Source organism: Stenella coeruleoalba (genome assembly GCF_951394435.1).
Source record: "Stenella coeruleoalba genome assembly, chromosome: 8".
In the NCBI taxonomy this organism is placed as follows: Eukaryota; Metazoa; Chordata; class Mammalia; order Artiodactyla; family Delphinidae; genus Stenella; species Stenella coeruleoalba.
This window is the reverse complement of record NC_137154.1, coordinates 11260211-11281433: the sequence shown is the minus strand read 5'-3', so window position 1 is coordinate 11281433 and position 21223 is coordinate 11260211. Positions and strand designations below refer to the sequence as shown.

The 21223-nt window shown below is 41.8% G+C and overlaps 2 protein-coding genes across 3 annotated transcripts in view; both read left to right on the top strand.

Moving 5' to 3' along the window:
• Positions 1 to 8867, top strand: part of ZFP91 (ZFP91 zinc finger protein, atypical E3 ubiquitin ligase) — a 30869-nt gene extending 22002 nt beyond the window's left edge. The window contains exons 8-11 of one of the 2 annotated variants that reach the window (XM_079930062.1): positions 361 to 439; positions 1776 to 1890; positions 4067 to 4166; positions 4747 to 8867. In XM_079930062.1, the coding sequence (XP_079786188.1) occupies positions 361 to 439; positions 1776 to 1890; positions 4067 to 4166; positions 4747 to 5257 (805 nt within the window). In that variant the 3' untranslated portion in view covers positions 5258 to 8867. The remainder of the gene's footprint in view (positions 1 to 360; positions 440 to 1775; positions 1891 to 4066; positions 4167 to 4746) is intronic. The other variant, XM_079930061.1, reaches the window with a different exon arrangement.
• A 191-nt stretch (positions 8868 to 9058) lies between these two features.
• On the top strand, positions 9059 to 15912 carry CNTF (ciliary neurotrophic factor). Its single transcript, XM_079930085.1, has 2 exons — positions 9059 to 10950; positions 12203 to 15912. Exons 1-2 carry the CDS (start codon positions 10837 to 10839, stop codon positions 12689 to 12691), a joined length of 603 nt encoding a protein of 200 aa, XP_079786211.1. The 5' UTR covers positions 9059 to 10836; the 3' UTR covers positions 12692 to 15912.
• Positions 15913 to 21223: the final 5311 nt, after the last annotated feature.

Sequence of the window (21223 nt, the reverse complement as noted above, 5' to 3'; positions counted from 1 at the left end):
TTCAGCCCTCATAATTATCCTGTGGGAATGGCTAGTTAAAAATTTCACAAAAGCAACTTCATTAGTGTCCTTGATGCAGAGTTACTATGTTTTTATTTCCATTGCAGGATCTTAAAGTTTCTAAAAATTTTAACACTTCTTTGCCTTTTGGGGAGTTACTAGTTTGTTTTGTGCTCTTTTCTAAAAACTCTAAACATTTGGCAATTTCTGGTTACTTCTAACATAAATTCTGTGCAAGCTATAAACTTAGAGGTTTTAATTCTTCATACTGTAAAATACCTATTCCCTATAGTGCAGTTTGGCCACTGTGCAGAATGCCTCTTTTCTGTTGCTAACTTTTCTCCTACATATTGCTAATAGAAAAAAGCCTCCAATCCAGTATGTCCGTTGTGAGATGGAAGGATGTGGAACTGTTCTTGCTCACCCTCGCTATTTGCAGGTCAGTGAAGTTGTTAAATAAGGTAGCCTTGCAGGTTACGTTCCATTTCTAGTTCTCATACTTCATGAGAGTTTACAATTTGTGGACTTGTGTAGGCTTTATCATTAAATGTGTAATGTCAAGGAAAATCTTTTTGTAAACATCAAATTACTTCAGTTGAGTTTCTGTTGTTGTTGTTGTTTTTAAGTGATTTAGAACCTGAGCTTAAATATTTCCTTGGGATCTTGGAATATGCCAGTGTTCATGGTGTAAATACTCCTGATACAAGAAATGATTGCATAACAACACACCAAGACACAGTGGAACAGATTTTATTTTAATGTGTATTTTTAAAGAATAAAATTAGCAACTAAAACCAATGACTTTTTGAATCCTATTTAGAATAAATTCTAAAATTTTTAGTTTTTAGGTGTTTTTTTTTAAGTGAGCAGGGTTTTTTAAAATAATTTTATAAATTGCTGTGCGTTCTGCATGTTTTTAAAAATTTATTTTTTATTTTATTTTATTTATTTTTGGCTGCTTTGGGTCTTCGTTGCTGCGTGTGAGTTTTCTCTAGTTGTGGTGAGCAGGGGCTACTCTTTGTTGCGGTGCGTGGGCTTCTCATGGCGGTGGCTTCTCTTGTTGCGGAGCACGGGCTCTAGGCGTGTGGGCTTCAGTAGTTGTGGCTCGCGGGCTCTAGAGCACAGGCTCAGTAGTTGTGGTGCATGGGCTTAGTTGCTCCGCGGCATGTGGGATCTTCCCGGACCAGAACTCGAACCCGTGTCCCCTGCATTGGCAGGCGGATTCTTAACCACCGCGTCACCTGGGAAGTCCCAGATTTTTTTTAATGAGTAAAGATACAGCTTGTATTTAGGTCTGGCAGAAAACATGAAGGTGAAATAATAATTACTAAAGCTTAAGAAGTGTTTGATCTTTATTTAGCAGCAAGTATAACATAGACTAAGGCCTTACTTTCTGATTCTGGTTCTACTATAATAATGATAGCTACACTTCTTTTGTCATGTACTATTTGCTGCACTAAGCACCGTACAATATATGATCTCTGTATTCCCACAACAACACTACAACACAGTTATCATTACCTCCATATAATACTTCCATCTGGAAGTATTATATTCTAAGATCATGCCACTAGTGAATGACAGACCTAGTCTGGAATCACCGTCTATCTGTTTCTGTAGCCTATGTTCGTAATCATTTTATTATACTGCTTCCTGTTCATATACAGAGTATTTGGTTTTCCTTCAGCACTTTTGACTTAGCAAAGGAATGAGCTAAGCTAAGCTTTCTGGAATCCTTATTTTTTATCCCCCTTCACTTTCTTTTACTGTTTTAGCACCACATTAAATATCAGCATTTGCTGAAGAAGAAATACGTATGTCCCCATCCCTCCTGTGGGCGACTCTTCAGGCTCCAGAAGCAACTTCTACGACATGCCAAACATCATACAGGTATTTTTTAAATAAAATGTTTATCAAGTAGCTAAATTCACTGATTCAACATCACCAAGTTTGTTTTACAGCTAAGAAACCAGAGGCTGAGCAACATTAGGTAACTTGCCTGTGGTCACACAGCTAGTTTTAGCAGAACCGGGGTTTTCTAATTCTGTCTCAGGTAAATAGATACTCGTAGTAACTACCTGGACTGAAAATGAGGAGTATGTGGAGAAAGCTGAAACGGGAAGGAGGGCTGCTCATCGTTCATGTTACCTACTGAGGAGCTCTCGACTTCTGCTCCTATTGGAATCGTAAAGGCTAGCTACTAAATTCACATGTAACCTCCTGTTGGAGGAGGAGCTATTGACTCAAAAAGAGAAACAATGTCTTTGTAATTCATGTTATAGAATGGATTCAGACGTCATTCATTTTTATCCACTTGACAGTCTCAGTGCAGTGTAGCTAATAGGAACAAATTAGGCTGGGTATTAGTGGTAATTGAGCATATGCCAGACACTTGATATTCTTAATAATCCTTGGAGGGTAAGACTAGGAATTCCAGTAGCAGAGATTTCATGTCTCTTGCACAAGGTTATATGGTCAGTGTCATATATATACCCTTTCCATCATTTACTAAATGTGTGACTTAGGAACGTTACTTAATTTCTTCTCACTTTTCCTCATTTGTAAAATAAAGCTAATAATGTTACCAGTAACACTGAGTTATTACAAGGATGAAATGAGATAACCTATAAAGTGCTGTTTACTGCACAGGGCCGGGCACCTGATAGCACCGCAATTTAAACTCAGGTCTTAGTCACTCCAAAGTCTACTGTCTTTGCATTACACTATGTTTCTTCAGAGAGTATGCTGTCTCCACTGTTTCTTGATAGAAGCTGCCATTTCTCCACTCCTTCTCCCTGCTACACTGTTTTATCCTATAGAAAAGTAATTTGTGACAACCAGTTTAGACTGTTTTAGTTAAATATTACAAGCCTACTATGACAAACAGTGTTTTAGAAATTCAGTCCATTCTAGATATTTATATTTGGTTGATACAGTTTTATGATGTCAGTGTTAGAGAGGTTTCCTTTTCCAAATTAGTGTTTACTGGCTCCCTTTGAAAATACAATTTATTTAAGCAAGTAGAATGCCCCACATGGGTTTGTCATGCGACTGTGGAGCTGGAAAAGTGGACAAGACCTGAGAGATACTAAGAAATTGTCCCTGAGTTAGAAGTATGCATTTTTAGACCCTACCACTCATTATGTAGAACATAGATCAGACTTTAGCTCCATTAAGAGATGGAGAATCTCAGGCCTTGCCTTAGACCAACTGAATCAGCGTCTGCATCTAATAAGATCCCCAGGTGAGTCCTCAGTACATTCAAGTTTGAGGAAAACTTGACTCTTCTCCCACACTTGGTTTTAGAACTGTTTGGGATAGAATGTAAGATTAAATTGGATGCTGTTTGCCTTTTGACTTAGCCTTGTGTTTTTACTGCGACTATTTCTAGTAATTTTTAAGTGAAAGGCATAGAAAATGGGTAGTGGCCATTTATTCAACAAATGTATGTTGAGCATCTGTTTGTCCACTTTCTCCCCAACCAGTTGATAAGAAATTAAGTCCAGTGTTCCTTTGCCCCATAGAATTTTTGAGAGAAGTTTAAATTGTTTATCTTGGGTAACTTTTTAAAAAATCTGAAATAGTAGATATGAGTAGCACTTTATATTTGGGTCACTTTTCTTTAGGGAATGCCAACTTCTTTTGTTGTTGTTGAACGCTAGATTCTTTATATGTAAGCATTCAGCTTTCACAGTCTGTGAAAAAAGCTGTTTTAAGAATAAAAGTTATGTAAAATGTAGTTGTTTACTTGCTAACCAATTTATCCAAGGTCTGGATTACTGGTAAAATTGAGATTAGGATTCCAGTTCTCATATTTCTGTCTAGCTGTGTTTTTTATTTTTGTTTTTTAAAATAGGTTTCGTATGCTACTGAAAGAATGGACTAAGAAGAGATAAAAATGATATTATTATAAGTTTTGTTTATCCAAAGTGCTTATATATTAAAAACAGTATTGCTTGTCCTCTAAATTCACCTGCCTGATCATCTGCTTGTTGTAAGCTAGGAAAAAATACTTAAGAGGGATTCTAAACGGAACACTAAATAACCACATTATTTTTCTTCTTAGATCAACGAGATTATATCTGTGAATACTGTGCTCGAGCCTTCAAGAGTTCCCACAATCTGGCAGTGCACCGGATGATTCACACTGGCGAGAAGCCATTACAGTGAGTACTTGTTTACTGGTGAACATCTGGGGTCTCAGTGCATATACCCCACTTGAGGGTTAGACCCTTTACAGACATTTCAGCCGGCACTGCTATTTTACTTCTACCAAATTAAAGAGTGGGTATTGGACTTCCCTGGTGGCGCAGTGGTTGAGAGGCCGCCTGCCGATGCGGGGGACACGGATTTGTGTCCCAGTCTGGGAAGATCCCACGTGCCGCGGAGCGGCTGGGCCCGTGAGCCATGGCCGCTGAGCCTGTGCGTCCGGAGCCTGTGCTCCGCAACGGGAGAGGCCACAACAGTGAGAGGCCCGCGTACCGCAAAAAAAAAAAAAAAAGAGTGGGTATTGATTAGGGGAGCTACTTAGTCATGTTTTCTTTTGTTTTCCTCTTTTTCAAACAAACAGAAAGGGGAAAAAATCAGATTAGTTTTCTATCTATTAACTTTTCCTAATCTTTCACAAGAAGTATATATTACTGACTGTTGCTTATAAACGTAACCTCTCAATTCTCACCCTGACGCTAAATTAGAGTCTCTTTATTTCTCTATTTGATCAGCTATTTCGTTTTTCACTCTCCTTAGATGCGAGATCTGTGGATTCACTTGCCGGCAAAAGGCATCCCTTAATTGGCACATGAAGAAGCATGATGCAGACTCCTTCTACCAGTTTTCTTGCAATATCTGTGGCAAAAAATTTGAGAAGAAGGACAGCGTAGTGGCTCACAAAGCAAAAAGCCACCCTGAGGTGCTGATTGCCGAAGCTCTGGCTGCCAATGCAGGCGCCCTCATCACCAGCACAGATATCTTGGGCACTAATCCAGAGTCCCTGACACAACCTGCAGACGGTCAGGGTCTTCCTCTTCTTCCTGAGCCCTTGGGAAACTCCACGTCTGGAGAGTGCCTTCTGCTAGAAGCTGAAGGGATGTCAAAGTCATATTGTAGTGGGACAGAACGGGTGAGCCTGATGGCTGATGGGAAGATCTTTGTGGGAAGTGGCAGCAGTGGGGGCACTGAAGGGCTGGTCATGAACTCGGATATACTCGGTGCTACCACAGAGGTTCTGATTGAAGATTCAGACTCTACTGGACCTTAGAGGAAGGGAAGACTTTGGGCACTGGGACAGCTAAGACTTTGTATTTAAAAGACAAAAAGGACAAAAAAAAAAAAAATTTAAAGCATTTAAAATCTAGTAAAATAACTGAAGGGCCTGCTTTTTCCATTGTGGATCACAGCACACGTGCGCACACACACGCGCACACACACACGCGCACACACACACACATCCCCTCTTCTCCCTCTGTTGTCCCCTTTATAAAATTGATGTTGCCTTTACCAGAAAGCTAGACAAAGAAAAAGCAGCAGCAGCTCTTAAAGTAACGGTTATTCTTATACTCAGTTCCAGCCAGGCAGACTTCCTGCTCATCAGCAGATCCCCCTTTTCAGCCTGTAACTCTGATGTGCTCTGGATCAGCTTTTAACTCTTAATAATATATTAATATTCTCTAAACCCCTTCTCCTCCTTTACTGCTTCCCTATGGTTCTGGCTTCTATCCCCTGCAGCACATTTATCTTCAAAGTATCATATACTTCTAATCTCTGGAGGCTGGCAGCTTGACTTGGCACTTTAGGGCCCCTTAGCAGGGTGAGCTGTTAAAACAGCACACATCTCTCACCCCCTTTCCCTCTATTCCCCCTGGGTTTAGGAAAGGAAGGATACATGGGGACCACCTCCTGCCTCTTCACCTCACCACCTTCCTCAGTCCCCCTCCCAACACCTCCATAAGGTTCTCAGTGGTGCTCACTTGCTTTGCAAGCAGGCTCCCAACAGGGAGGGAACTACTGTCTACATGGTCTCTCTGACCATAAGACAGGGTTCTATATCAGTGAGAAAAGTCCCAGACTAGTGGCAGAAATTTGCACTTTGAACATGTGTGTTTTTGTGTTGTGGAACCTGAGATTCCTTATTTATTAACAAAGTCTGATTTCTCTTTTTTTTTTTTGTCTTTGTTGCTATATTTTGTGGGGCTGGGAGAGATTAGATTATTCTGACATGGGGTCCTTTGCATAAGAGGTACTTGTAGAAGGCAAGATATAGGGTTGAAGAAGCACAGCCAGCCTCTAAAATCATAGCTCTCTAGTGGCCTTTAAAGAAAGCTGGTCCTCAGCACTAACAAAATCACTACAGTAGCCTAGTGCTTTTCCGGAAACCTCTTTAGGGAAGGATGTTAGGTTTGTGGTAATTAGTGGTCTGAGTTTTTAGAGCATCGAGATTTAGGAATTTTGAGGGGGTCAGGAAGGTTGTTCAGGGTCTGAATTATAGATAAAAGGTTTTCTCTTGTGAATTTGTTGATTTTCTTTTTTGTCCCCATCATTTCTTTGTACAGACCTCCCTGTTACCCCAGCTCTGGCCCCTTGCTTGCTTTGGCTTTGGCTTTGGCTTTGGCTTTGCTTTGCTTTATCATTGGTTGATTCCAGCTCCCAATTAGTGAAGGACACTGCCATCAGTGAAGGAATAGTCTGAGTCATACAGTTGTAAGTAAAAGAAAATTGCTCTGTTTTGTTTCCCTTTTAATAACACTTCAGAAGAAGAAAACCTTCAACAAAGTTAATAATCTGTATAATGCTTTGGTTTTCACCTGAAGTTGTAGGAATTATCATTTCCCTCGAGGTAGGGATTTTCATGGGGTGGATTACTTACTGTCCATGGGAAAGACAGTTTTGTACAACTTCATAACTTCCAGAAGACCAAAAGCATATTTTGGCCCATTTTTAGAGAATTAGAAGGGCAGTCTCTCCTATGTACCTCAGAAACTGGAATTAAAGGCTTGCCCTATTCATTGTTTGTCAGAAATGTATGATGGCTGTTGGAAAGAATGAAGTTTTGCTGAGAACAAAATAAGGAACAGCTTGTTTTTCACAAACACTAAAACTACAAAGTTTATCAGTTTTCTCTTTTGATTTTTTTTTTTCCCCAAGAAGAAGGGTAACAAAACGTCATCTCTGAAAGAGGCTTACTTTACACCCACCTAGTGTCAGTGGTTGGGATGCCAGGGAATAGGGAGTGAAACACCTACAGTGAGCAGTCTTAAATGTACTGTTGTTTCTTTTCAGTGTTGCAGATTTGCCATCCCCTTCAGTGTGAGGGTAGAAAATGGAATAAGGTTAGAAGGGATATAGAGTATGCTTTCCTGCCCACAGTAAGGATTTGGAGATGACTTTGGTATGTTGAGTAAATTTGAAAATATTATAAGATTGACTGGATGGGTCTAAAACAAAGTTGTTCCACTCCCGTATTAAGTCCATTTTGTACTGTTTCACTAGCTAGCATCTATACCCCACTTTACTTTTTGTCTTTGTCACATTTATCTTATCCTTTGTCTCCATAAATTACATTTGCAGTTGTTAGTCATCAGATGTTTTAGCCACCTACACAAAAGCAAACTGCATTTAAAAAAAAAAAACTTTATGAGATAGAGGGAAAATATATTCTTCCCTGTATCACACTCCTCCCCACCAAAAGCAGCTAGCTAGTTCTCAGAAACTTTCTCCTTTCTCTGTTTTTTACTCATCTTCATTTGCCTGTAATTTGTTTCAATAAATTATTACAGCAGTTTGCGATAAATTTTAAAATATTTTTCACAGACTTAAGATTTTTTCCTTTTGAGAAAAGGGGTGCTAGCAAAGTAAAGAGTTGGTTAAAGTAAACTATCTTATACTAGATTCTTTTCCCTTTTCCATTCTGCTCCTCATACGTTTACTTCATTGTCCTTCTAAGGAACTCTTAATCTTAAAATTCTACATTTCCTACTCTTTTTTTTTTTTTTTTTTGCGATACGCGACCCTCTCACTGTTGTGGCCTCTCCCGTTGCGGAGCACAGGCTCCGGACGCGCAGGCTCAGCGGCCATGGCTCATGGGCCCAGCCGCTCCGCGGCACGTGGGATCTTCCCGGACCAGGGCACGAACCCGTGTCCCCTGCATCGGCAGGCGGACCCTCAACCACTGAGCCACCAGGGAAGCCCAACATTTCCTACTGTTAATCAAATTCTGCTACCTTTTTAATAACTCTTCCCACAGCATATTCTCCATCTTGAATTAGCAATTCTAAATTCTGAAAATGTACTTAATACAAATATTATTTCTACAAGATATAGAAATACATCTTGTAGAAATACATCTTTCCCCTTGTTTGTGGTTGCCCAGGGTTATTTTGTAAAATTGAGACTTAATATGCTTCAGAGAATTTAGATAAACACTGGCCAAGATTACTGGGAGTAAAAATAGATACATTGAGGTATGGAAAAGCATTCACATAGAGCACTTGAACTTCCTTAGAACCTGTTTGGAGAAAAAAATATAAAGAGTGTACTAAACCTAACTAAAGTTATTACAGTCCGGCTGTTCGAAGCACCATTTTTCCCTCCTGTCTTTTTCCCACTTTCCAGTGTACTCAAGAAAACTGAAAAATTGTAATGAATCAATTTAAAATATTTTATTTCCTAGAAGCCTTTTTTGCCTGTTGTAATATGCAGGACCCTTCTCCTTTGGTGGGAGAGACAGGTAGTTACCTGAATCTAGGTTGAAAAGGTTATGTAAAAAGAAATTATAATAAAAGGGATACTCTGCTTTTCAAATCCTTGTTTTCTCTTAATCTAGGTAAGGCATATCCAAAATAAATATGTAAAGAAGAAAAATAAAAGTTGTCTTCATGGAAGCAACTGGTCTTCCTTGGTTGTACTGAGTTGCAGTTATCCTGGGGTGAAATAATTGATGCTGCCAAATAAGAAAAACAAGTGCCCTCAGAGCAGGTTTTATGTTGTGGATACTGTTGTTTGCTCTTGTTGAGAATCAGGTAGTTAACTTTTGACTTAGTTCAGTTCTTGATTTCTAATGCTGAGATGCCATATGATCCTATGATCATTTGACAAAGTTGGAAATCCTTTCCATGTTTCAACCTTAGGAAAGGTGGATTCTTAATCTAGTAAAGAGAACGTTAAGGAAGCTGTGGGGTTAATTTTGCTCTGATAATGACAAAACCCTGATAGCATTTAATATCAGTGCTTCTTCACAAAACTCAATGTCCATACAAAGTTAAAAAAAAAAAAAAAAAGTAGAATCCTCCTACCTTCTTAAAAAGCCTACTGTGACAACCACCCCAGCCTCATTTCTTTCTCCCCTATGTCCCTCGATTATTGCTTTTTTTTTTTTTTTCTTTTTTTTTTGTGGTACGCGGGCCTCTCACTGCTGTGGCCTCTCGCGTTGCGGAGCACAGGCTCCGGACGTGCAGGCTCAGCAGCAATGGCTCACGGGCCCAGCCGCTCCGCGGCATGTGGGATCTTCGCGGACCAGGGCACGACCCCGTGTCCCCTGCATCAGCAGGCGGACTCTCAACCACTGTGCCACCAGGGAAGCCCCCTCGATTATTGTTTATGTATGGAAATTTCCTCCTGAGAAGGCATGTGTTTCAATTTAGAGGTAATGTCCATGATACAAAATAGTGAAAACTGATTCATTTGGGGATGAAGCTTGTAACTCTTACCCAATTGGCGTCATCCTCTAACCTACAGAGTTAAATGCAATAGAACAACAACTCTCCAAGTGCTTTTAAACTCTGCCTTCATTTCACAGTCCAGCTCATTCTCTTATTTTGTTAAGAAGCAATGTGGTATGACTGGGATAAGGAAGAAAAAGAAAAGCATGTTGTCACTTAAGTGAGACTGCCTCAGAAATGTTACCAAGTCAGGGTTGGGTGTTTCCTGTCCTTTGGAAGAGAACAGGCCTAAAATAGTACCTTCCTCATCCTATAGCTACAAGGAAGGCACCATGATTGAGATTACAGATGCTTCCTTAACTGATTTTTAATCAAGTGTAAATTTAAATACTCAGCAAAAGGATGGGAATGAAAAAATGCTGTAGTTTTACAGGATCTATTTCATGTAAACTTTGTGTCTTGGAACAAAATATGAACTACCTAGAGAATGATATTGGAAACTCAGTGGGAGGAACAGTTATAGAATCAAAGACCTATATTTAAATTTTGAACCTAGTTATTAGATTTTGTGCACATTATTTAATTTCTTTAAGCCTCCATTTCTTATGTAAAATGAGGAAACTATCTTGTAGAATTATTCTAAAGATCAAATAAAGGCTTTAAAGCTGTTAGCAGTGTCTGGCCTAGGGTAGATGCTTAATGAATGGCAGCTATATCAATAATAATAACTTAATATTATCGAATAATTTACCAGGCCAAGAAAGAAAAGGACATGGGGAGCACAGAGAGGGTGATAGTAAAATGAACTGATTATAAGTGTATATAAATAGATTCCATCAGGCAGGGGTGTCATGAGGATCAGCGTGATAATGACCTTGTCAAGTGCAAAAGCAAAACAATGACATGAAAACAAGTACACTAGGCCCTGAGTGGAGGAGAGAGTTGGAGGCAGACGCTGCAGGACAGAAAGCTGAGTGAAAAGGGGCCTTTGATTCCACAGGCACAGAAATCCACAGCCAGGAATTTGCTGCCACCTCTGAGTCAGGCAGGGGGCGTGGGTGCCGAATTCCATTAGTAGGGAAATGCCCAGTGGATTTAGCCCGAGAGTCACATTTCTTATTTGGACCAGTATAGACAGAAACAAACCCAGCTCACTTGTTTCCCGGGACAGTTGAGTTAGGGGATGGCTTTCACAGAGCATTCACCGCTGACCCCTCGCCGCCGGGACCTCTGTAGCCGCTCTGTCTGGCTAGCAAGGAAGATCCGTTCAGACCTGACTGCTCTTATGGAATCTTATGTAAGTTGCCTATTTTGCTGTCGTCTATTTTCACTTCATCTCTTCTGATCCAGCCCTTTACCATCATGTTCCAGCCCCGTTATCAGTTACAAAAGCCCTAATCATATAGTCATTTATATATTGGGCACCTGTCGTTTGACATGGCCCCTTCCCTTAAGGAAAGTCATACGACCTTACTTTCTGTAGGCTATTCAGGAGATGTGTTGTTCCTTGAATAAGAAAATATACATGGGGTTCTATGTAGAATTGGCTTTATGTCCTGGAGGCTGTTCCTAATTTCATTACCTGTCTGAATTCTGCCAGAATAGCTTAACCATGAGGCCTCTAAGCTTGGGTTCTTCATGTACATTGTTCTGATTTTTTGAGCTTAGAAACGAAAGATGGAGTTAGGTTTATAGGATTGGGAGAAGAACAGTATAAACCAACCAGTTTCTCCTATTACATTATTAGCCACCCTATACAATCAAAAGTGTTCCTGTGTCTAAATAGAAAGGTCACCTACACTATCAAAAAAGTCTCGTAGAAGAATCACTGGGGACTTGGGGAAGTGTCCGATTCTTAGGGAGCTAACCATGGATCTCAGGTTTTCTGATAGAGGAAGATCCCCCTCGGTCTTCATCTAAGGCCTGCCGTGGAAACACTCCAGGCCCCCGTGGAGAGTTCGGAATTTAGGTTCTCTGAGAATTGGTTTATCTTCATAAAACTCCAGCAGTCAGAAATCAGATTCTTTGAAATACCAGTTTTTCAAAAAATAATTGCAATTGACTCCTGTAATAAAGGGTTGTCCTCGCCATCGACAGCGAGCAATGGAGAGGCTGTTAGAGAAATTCTACGATGCCTATGTTTTAGAGCTTAGGTGTGGCCAGCGTCTTCAGGTATATTTAAAATACTTAAACTCCAGTATGATTATAATACTCCAGTTGCCAGGAGGGAGTGTCAAGTGGGAAGGAAAAATTATTCTAGACAGTCAGTGGGTGGTTTTCAACCTTTGGAACCTAGTGAAAGCTGTACATTCTCCCAAGAGAAATGAACAGGTAGTCAAAGCAGTATGGATAGTTTCTGGGAGGATAGCTTCTTCCTAAAGTCCGTCAAGGTTCCCAGATGAAGAGTTCCTCATCTAGACTCTCTATTTTCTTTACAATTTGGATCCTTGACCAGGGAAGTGAATAAGATTTTATATGAGATTTAGAGATTAAGTGAGACTGGTGGAGTGATTACAGAAGATGTGAAGTTTTTCTGTATCCTTCACCAGGTGAAGCACCAAGGTCTGAACGAGAACGTGAACCTGGACTCTGTGCGTGGTGTGCCAGTGGCAAGCACTGATCGGTGGAGCGAGCTTAGTGAGGCAGAGCGACTCCAAGAGAACCTCCAAGCTTACCGTACCTTCCATGTTATGTTGGCCAGAATGTTAGAAGACCAACGGGTGCATTTTACTCCAGCTGAAGATGACTTCCATCAAGCAATACATACCATTCTCCTCCAAGTCGCTGCCTTTGCTTACCAGCTGGAAGAATTAATGGTGCTCCTGGAACACAAGATCCCTTCCAGTGAGGCTGATGGGATGCCCCTTATTGTTGGAGATGGTGGTCTCTTTGAGAAGAAGCTGTGGGGCCTAAAGGTGCTGCAAGAGCTTTCACAGTGGACAGTGAGGTCCGTCCATGACCTTCGAGTCCTTTCATCTTGTCAAACTGGGATCCCAGGACGTGGGGGCCATTATACTGCTAAGGACAAGAAAATGTAGCGTTACCCCTCTCTCTCTCTCTTACTTGCTTTCTCCTCTAGTGGAATATATATAGTTTTCTGAGGCCTCACTTTCCCATTCTTAGTTTTGAAAACCTTTAAAACCACAGGCATTTTCATCAGCTAGGGTTGGAGACATGGACAAAAGGGCCTACAGGTTTAGTCTCGGGGGGAGGGATGTGTGAGTGTGTGTGTGGGGGGGGGGGCATAAGGGAGTGGGGGCAGGGACAACATCCTTCCACCTCAGTGCTGTGATCTTTCCTACCCACTAAATAACCTTTACAGGCATTTAACAGCCTCCCATATACTTTTAACTTTAGTCCTGGATGACTCTTCTGAGAAGACTGAAATAGTGAATTAAAAGTCATGGACTCTAGTCAATTCAAACTCTTGGATAATAAAAACAGTAACTAACATTTATTGAGTATCTACTATATTGAAGCAATATGTCAGGAGTTTTATGTATATCATAATTTTCACAACCCTGCTGAGGGAGGTGGTGTTATTTCCATTTGGCAGATGAGAAAACAGGCTCACAGAAATTTATAACTCGTTCAAGGTTACCCATCTAGCCAATGGCACCCTGAGTTTGAACCCAGATCTTTCTCATTCCAAAGCCTAGTGCCCTTCACTTTAAGGGCCTGATTATGAACGTCTATCACTGCACCTCTTTGCTGCAGAGAGTTGGAAAATGTATCCATGTAATCTATCCCCAGCACTGAAAAAGCAACCCCCAACTGTGTCCTGATAATGTTAAAGGCAGTATTTGTTGCCCATATTTGGCAAAGAAGAGAGCGGTGGAGATCTTAAGATTAGTCCACCAGACTTTTGAACTTTGGAAGCTGGGAGTGTGCAGTCATACAGCTTGCTTTCAAGTATCCACTAATGTTCTTGAGTTTGGGGTTGGGGACAGCTTACCAGGTTACCTCACATTTATTGTAATCAGCAGTGCAGTGATACAGGCACTGTAACCCGGGCATTCATGGGCAATGGGTAGAATACTGCTCAGGTTAAAAAGTCACAGAACTCCTTCACCAGACAGAGTCTCTGGACTTAGTCATGAGCAGAGGATGAGGCCCACTCTGTTCCCAGTGGGAATGCCAGTGATTCTGAAACAATACAGAGCAAAGCCTCCATGCTTCAGAACAAAGGGCACAGTTCTGCATTTAACGTTCTTGAGAGAAACAGTATGAAAAGCACCAACTAGTAAATGTGGGCATTAATGTAAAAGGTCATTTACAGTCAGGCCTATGAACTCGTGGTGCAAATGGGAATCCAGAAGTTCTCAGGTGTATCATTTATTTCACGCTACCAATCAATTCAAACTCAAGGTCTTGGGTGGGGGCCCAAATCAATTTGGTTCACGTATTTGAGGCTTCTATATTCTTAAAAGGACCATGAGGCAGAGGGGGCTAGCTGCCATAGCTTGTGTCCTTTCCTGCATGGGTTTATGTCCAAAACTCCATGAAGTCAATATTCTGAGAGGGCTCTGGGTGAGGCAAGGTGGCAATACAGGGGAGGTCCGGCCCTGCTCCCCAGGATGCATCTGTGGAAATGGTAGGCATACAGGAGATCAATACTATTGGTAGACCTGAATCGTAGGATGGGTTTAAGCGGTATGGAGCTGAAGGAGATCAGTGAGGGCCAGAAATCGCTTCCTGGAGGAGGGAGGAGTTCAGTTGTGTCTCAGAGGTTGGCTGAGTACCAAACAAAGAGAAAAGTCATGAGGGGAGAAATAGAGAAGAGTTGCCCGGTTAGAAGAAAATGAGGCAATAATAAACATTTGGGTCCACTACCACTAGAAGTTTATCGTTTTGTTTTGTTTGTAATTTTGGTAATGGTAAAAATTTTGCAGTGAATGCATAGAGGCTTATTTCATTCGAGCTTTTCCTTGTTTGAGTTGTTACTTGTGCTTAAGAGCAGTATTTTGATTGGTAAAATACTTGCTTATTAATGTGAAGCACTTAGATTTATCTGTATAGTACTTTTAGGCTTTTTTATTTAATGAAGAAAGGCGTGACTCAAATTTCTTTTTTTTTTAATAAATTTATTATATTTATTTTATTTTTGGCTGTGTTGTGTCTTCGTTGCGGTGCGCGGGCTTCTCATTGCGGTGGCTTCTCTTGTCGTGGAGCACGGGCTCTAGGTGCGCGGGATTCAGTGGTTGTGGCACACGGGCTTAGTTGCTCTGCAGCATGTGGGATCTTAGCCATAATAACAAAGACATAAACGTGTGGCTCTGAGTTTGTAGACTTTGCATCATGCTCATCTAAAATGGATGAAGCAAACTGAATAAGGGACTGACAATAGGCCATATACATATAACTATATATTAATAAGGTCTTAAAAGGCATAAATTTAGTTCCCATCCCCTAACTCTTATTTCATAAAGGGGATTCCTTCTATCCCACTCCCTCCAGAAAAGTCTCCTCTATGGGGAGAGATTCAGTTCTCCTGAATCTGTCAAGGAATTGTATGTATGAGAATTGATAAATACTTCACGCATTGATTTACAAGGATAATTTGGGAAAGACTTGCAAATTAGCACAAACTGAAAGTCCAAGCATGGAATAAAATTGACTTTAAGACAATCAGGTTTTGAGGGAAGTGAGAATTTTAATAAAAATGGAAAGTGTCAGGTCATAGTCCTGGAATTGCTGTTATTTCATGCTGCTGTGGATTAAAGCCCAATGGATGACTCACTGTTGTGACCGCTGGTCAGAGAGGGAGAGGAAAAGTAAATATTTGTGGGAGACATACCTGACAAATTGTTTAGAATGACTTCTGTTTGTGAATCCTCAACTCCTCATGAAGTAGCTGAGCAACTTCTCCTATTGAGTAAAATAGAAATGCAGGACGCAGAGGGGCCTCCAGCAGAATGAGAAAGGGATTGGTGAAGAGGAAAAGGAAAAAAAAAAAGTTTTTGGATATCACTTGAATTGATTTATCTGTGTGTGAGTGTGTGTGTGTGTTACCAAAAATGTTTAGGCCAGGACATTTTAAAAGTGTAGTTTGTCCTCCTGCCTCATCCTACCTCAGCTTCAAGCATCAGACCCAAGAATGAACCATCTGAATGTTGGTACATTTAAAAAGTGAAAATGATAAAAATGTCATTGTTTCATTCAAAAGCTTCTATAGAGCTCTAAGGTCTACAGATAAAGATGGAGTAAACATATAATTTGATCTTTTGATGAGATTGTGGGGTGTGAGATAAGAAAATCCATGTGCATGTGATTCTTTATATAATAGATTACTTTGATGGGTCTGTTTTTGGCAGATAGATGCAAGAATGAAAGAATAAAGGATTCAGTAATGGCTAACAATAAAGATTTTGCCTCAGCAAGACCACGAGTTGCTCCTTTTATTTCTGTATCTGGATGAATAAGGGGAATTTCAAGTGATTTCAACACTGGCTGAAATGTAATCCTCCCAGCCAGGGCCAGGCTCACTCAAGCGTGCTAGGTAAATCTCTATGATGCCAGGCCACGGGCATCAACTCCTAAGGCCAGTCAGCCTCAAAAACGGAGATTCCCCCTACATTTATCAGCTAGCCTGTAGATGAGAAATATTTCCTTTTATATAGTTTAATTTCGAGTATTTGAACCCTAATCAAGCCTTTGAAACAGAAGGATCCTTACTAGCCTGTTTCTAGTCAGTTTGAAGGCAGAAACTAAGTTGAGGAAAATACACAGGAGAAAATATACAGCATGGCTAAGAGTATTTTTATCCACATGTTCAAACTCGTATGAAAGGGAATACTGCATTTACTTACTATGTCAGACAGCTCTACCCTGTCTTATGTCATTTGCTCCTCTTTCACAAACAAGGGAAATGAGAATGAGTGTTAACTTGTCCACGGTCCCTCCTCTAGTGTATGACAGATTTGGAGAGTTCTGGCTCCAAGACTCATTCCACTATAGCCAGCTGCCACGGTACAGCTAGCAGTCGAGATCGTCTTAGACTGAAATCCATTCTCCATCTCTGTAATTCACTTCTCTTGGATAAAGCCAGCCACAGACTTGTACAAAATCACTCTCTGTCACAAACCCTATTATGTTTCCAAACTTTGGGGCAAGTCACTTTTTCTGAGCTCCCTCATTTATGAAATGGAAATGACTTCACAGGTTGTTACATGGTTTAGACAAATCTGAGAATCTGAAAATACTTGTAAATGACATACAAACATCAAGTATACTTAATACCTCAAATAGCTTGGATTAACAGAAGACTTTCGACTGAGGAGAGACTATCTTAGAAATACCAGTTGCTTCCCAGGATCCATCTGGTCACAGCCTAGACTTCACCCTGTTTGTTGTGCCCATGGACCTTTGGCCATTAGAGGCCGACCCAGTTTCACGCACAGCCTCCAGGAATCATCCACCTCTCTGGAGCGGTGAGACCAGGCTGTTCACCACATCCACTAAGATGGTTTTCACAAGCATCAGACTTGTGAAGCCTGGCTGGCTCTGTAAAGAACCAAGGAAACACGCAAGCCAAGGCACCGCCCAGGATGTGTTAAAGCACGCATTCAGACTCGGAGTCACCCCGCCATTGGCCAGCACCCTCCTCAACACAAGAAGGAACTCAAACTTCATTTAGTTCAATCTCACCGTTAAACACATTGCACAAGGAAGCCAGAGAGGTGCCCTGGTGTCCCGGCTGCAAAGTAGAATTACAAGTATAATTTGGTCCAGCGCATTCCCCACTGGGCCTCCCTGCTTCTCCATTAGACCAATATCATCTTAGGAAGCCTCAGTTCTCTTTGTTTGCATCCTTTCACTCTTCTGCATCCAGTGCTCTCTGGCACCCTTCCTTCTAACAAGCCTTTGGAAGCTCTGGGAACAGCAGCTCATAACCCAGACTTCTTTTGCCTCCCCAGACCCCATCTCTACTATAATTTGGTGGTCCCGTATCCCATCCCTCCCCTAATATTATGGGGAAAATGGGACACATTCGTAGGTAACGGTTAAATATGTTATTTCTTCCAGGTGAGTAGCATTTGAACAAAGGGCCCAGGGAAATTTTTTAAAAATAAATTTCTGAGGCAGGTTTCTCATCTTTAGGTCAGACCAACCGTTAGGCGACACCACTAGGAAAGGTTTAGGACTATTTTCTCTTTTCTTACTTAGCAATCCCTAGTTCCTATCCCCAAAGCTTGGGGTGGAAGGAGGGTTGGGAGTTACATAAATAACTTAAATAGACCAATAAAAGTTCCCAACCTGGTTCTAAGCAATAAAGCTCTAAATCTTTCAGAAGCCTTCTACCAGACTCCAACCAAATTCAAGAACAATGCATAATGACACCTACTTTGGACCAGCACTAAGAATACGGAAATGAATATTAATGATAGTAGCAGACATTTATATGGTGTTTACTCAGCCATTCATCGATCTAATGGCTGTATGTGCATTCATTCACTTACTCCCCACAAGAACCCAGTGAGGTAGGTACAAAGATTTTTGTGTTACAACTGAAGAAACAGGGGCACAGAGAGAGCTGATGCTTCCCTGCCCTGGAAACATTCATGGTCTCCTGAGAAAGACAACAGGTACACACTCAACTGTGACAGAAATCGGGGTGTGGTTAGTCATACCAGAGTCTAAACAGGGGCTGGGGGAGCCCAGAGGAAGGAAGGATTGGAGGAAGCCTCTCAAAAGAGGCACTTTGGGGGCTTTCCTGGTGGCGCAGTGGTTGAGAGTCCTCCTGCCGATGCAGGGGACACGGGTTCGTGCCCCGGTCCGGGAAGATCCCACATGCCACGGAGCGGCTGGGCCCGTGAGCCATGGCCGCTGAGCCTGCGTGTCTGGAGCCTGTGCTCCGCAATGGGAGAGGCCACAACAGTGAGACGCCCGTGTACCGCAAAAAAAAAAAAAAAAAAAAAAGGCATTTTGGGAGCTAGGCTTTGAAAAATGACTAGGATTTTGCCCTCAGGAAAAAATAAGGGGGGGGGGGTGAGGGATGGGCAAGAACATCTCAGGTAGAAGCAGAAGCACTTGTCAAAATTTGGCTGCTGGAAGGCATGTGGCATGTTCCAGAATGTTCCCCCAAGAGCCCCAGTGGAAGATGAGGTGCAAGGAGTGAGGGGATGATGCCTTGAAGAAAGAATCTATGAAAGGTTTTTGAAGAGGGATAATGCTAGCATCTACCCTTTGTTTCAGAAAAGGAATTCAGACAGCTAAGTCAGAGCTGTATTAGAGGTGAAAGCTACTGGAAGCAGAGAGACCCATTAAGAAGATGCTCTTTTGCTCAAGGTAAGATATGTTTCAGCTATTTGTGGAAATGTTAGAAGCACTAGGAGATAGAGGTGAACACGACACAGTCCCTGATCTCTTAGAATCTGTATTTTGGTGGGGGAAGACAGAAACACACAATAATATAACCAAGTGTTAAAAATGATATAGGAACTCGAAAAAGTGATACAGAATTACTGGGAGTAGGAGCCATGAAGGCCTTTCTCAAGTGGTTATTTCCTGCTGAGATCTGAATGATGACAAGGAGGCAGCCACCAGTAGACCTGAAGGTATTTCAATCACAGGGGACTGTTTTTTGTTTTTAATTTATTTATTTTTGGCTGGGCTGGGTCTTCATTGCTGCGCGTGGGCTTCCTCTAGTTGCAGTGAGCGGGGGCTACTCTTTGTTGCAGTGCACAGGCTTCTCATTGCAGTGGCTTCTCTTGTTGCGGAGCACAGGCTCTAGGCGCACGGGCTTCAGTAGTCGTGGCGCACGGGCTCAGTAGTTGTGGCTCACAGTCTCTGGAACGCAGGTCAGTAGTTGTGGCGCACGGGCTTAGTTGCTCCGCAGTGTGCGAGATCTTCCTGGACTGGGGCTTGAACCTGTGTCCCCTGCAGTGGCAGGCGGATTCGTAACCAGTGCGCCACCAGGGAAGTCCCAGAGAACGGTTAAGTGCAAACCCTGAGGCAGGAATGAGCTTTCTGTCCTCAAAGCCACATTAGCCTGAAAGACGGCTAACATGGCTGAAACCAGGTGAGCAGGGGAACCATGCCTGTGCCAAGGCCCTCAGCCAAAGACCAGGAGAAACACACCTGTAATTAAACAGGTGGGTTTATCACCTGTTGCAGTGAGGAAGCACGCACACTGTGGGAGACTCTCTCTCAGCAAGAGAGTTCTAGAAAGAACTTATATAGGATTTAGTCTTTGGCTGGTGATTTGGGGGAGGGCCTAAGGAATTTGCTCTAGTCCATGACTGGGTATTTTGTCGGTGGCCCAGTGACCTTGCTTTTGTGTGTGATTAGATAAAACTATAAAGTGACCTTGTTTTGCTGCATTTATCATGGTCTCAGGGAGCTGTGTGAGGTCGCTATTCTATGGGGTTGTTTAACGTGTTTAGGATCACTGGCTGTGAGCCCCAGGCTGACTTCTAACACTATGGCAGACCAGCTGTGATCGTCATTTCAATTCTGGACATCAGAGGCTACCTTTTTTCTCCCTCACTACTAATAAGATTCTGTGAGGAAAGGGAACTGGATTTTCTTCTAACTGCTGAACACAGGCAACAGGTTTACAGCCAACTCTGACAGAAGTCAATGTGTGAAGAGTATTTCCACGTAGATAACAAAGAACAGCTCCTCCTAGATAAAAATGACCAAGACACCAGTCATAGAACCGGCCCTGCTTTCTGACAGCACCCAACTCCAGAACAAAACTATGCCTCATTGAATCCTTCCCAAAACTAACTAACCCAACTCCAAAGCTTATAGCTTCAAATCCCTCCTAGCCCTTCTTCTTTGAGGTGCCCATTGCAACCAGCCAATAAACTCAACTTTGTTTGACTATAGGTATTGTCCTGGAGGTCTTTGGCTAAAGGGATCAACACTGCAAAGGGAAACCATTGACAATTTTTAAGCTGTAAAGTGACATGTTAGGGTTGACATCTTTAAAATGAGCGCTCAAGCCACTATGCACAGATAGGTTTATGGGGGCGAGACTAGAAGCAAAATATTATCTAGATGATGGAAAACCTGAATTAAAACTGACAGTGGGAGTGGACGAAAGAGAAAATCTCTGAAGATCATGACAGAGGTTTGGAATGGGAAGATGGGGAGAAGGATAGTGAGTCCTAGAAAGAGGGAGGAACCCAAAAACACCCCCTCCCAACTAGGAGGAGAGTGAAAAATTAAGCAGGACACACAGAAGGCGGAACAGATACTGGGGGTAACAGGAGGTTGCAAGCCTGGTTTTCACATATGTTGAGTTGAATGTGGAGCACAGGTAGCATGGAGGAAGGGGTTGGGAGGTGAGTGACTGAGATTGAAGCTGGTTGGGAATGTTGGGACTCAACAATAACGGTCTTGAACCCCATGCTAAAGAATCTTGATTCATTCTATAGGCAGTGAGGAACCATTCAAGGTTTTAGATCAATGACCCTCTTAAAGTCAGCATAAAAGAAACCTTGACAAGAAGGAAGGAAAGGAAAAATAAAAATCACCAAAGGTCAGGTCAGTTCTTCTGCCTTAGTCATAATGGGAACTGAAAGTGTTCTCTTGTCCAAATCCAAGTGCAGATCTGATTCTGA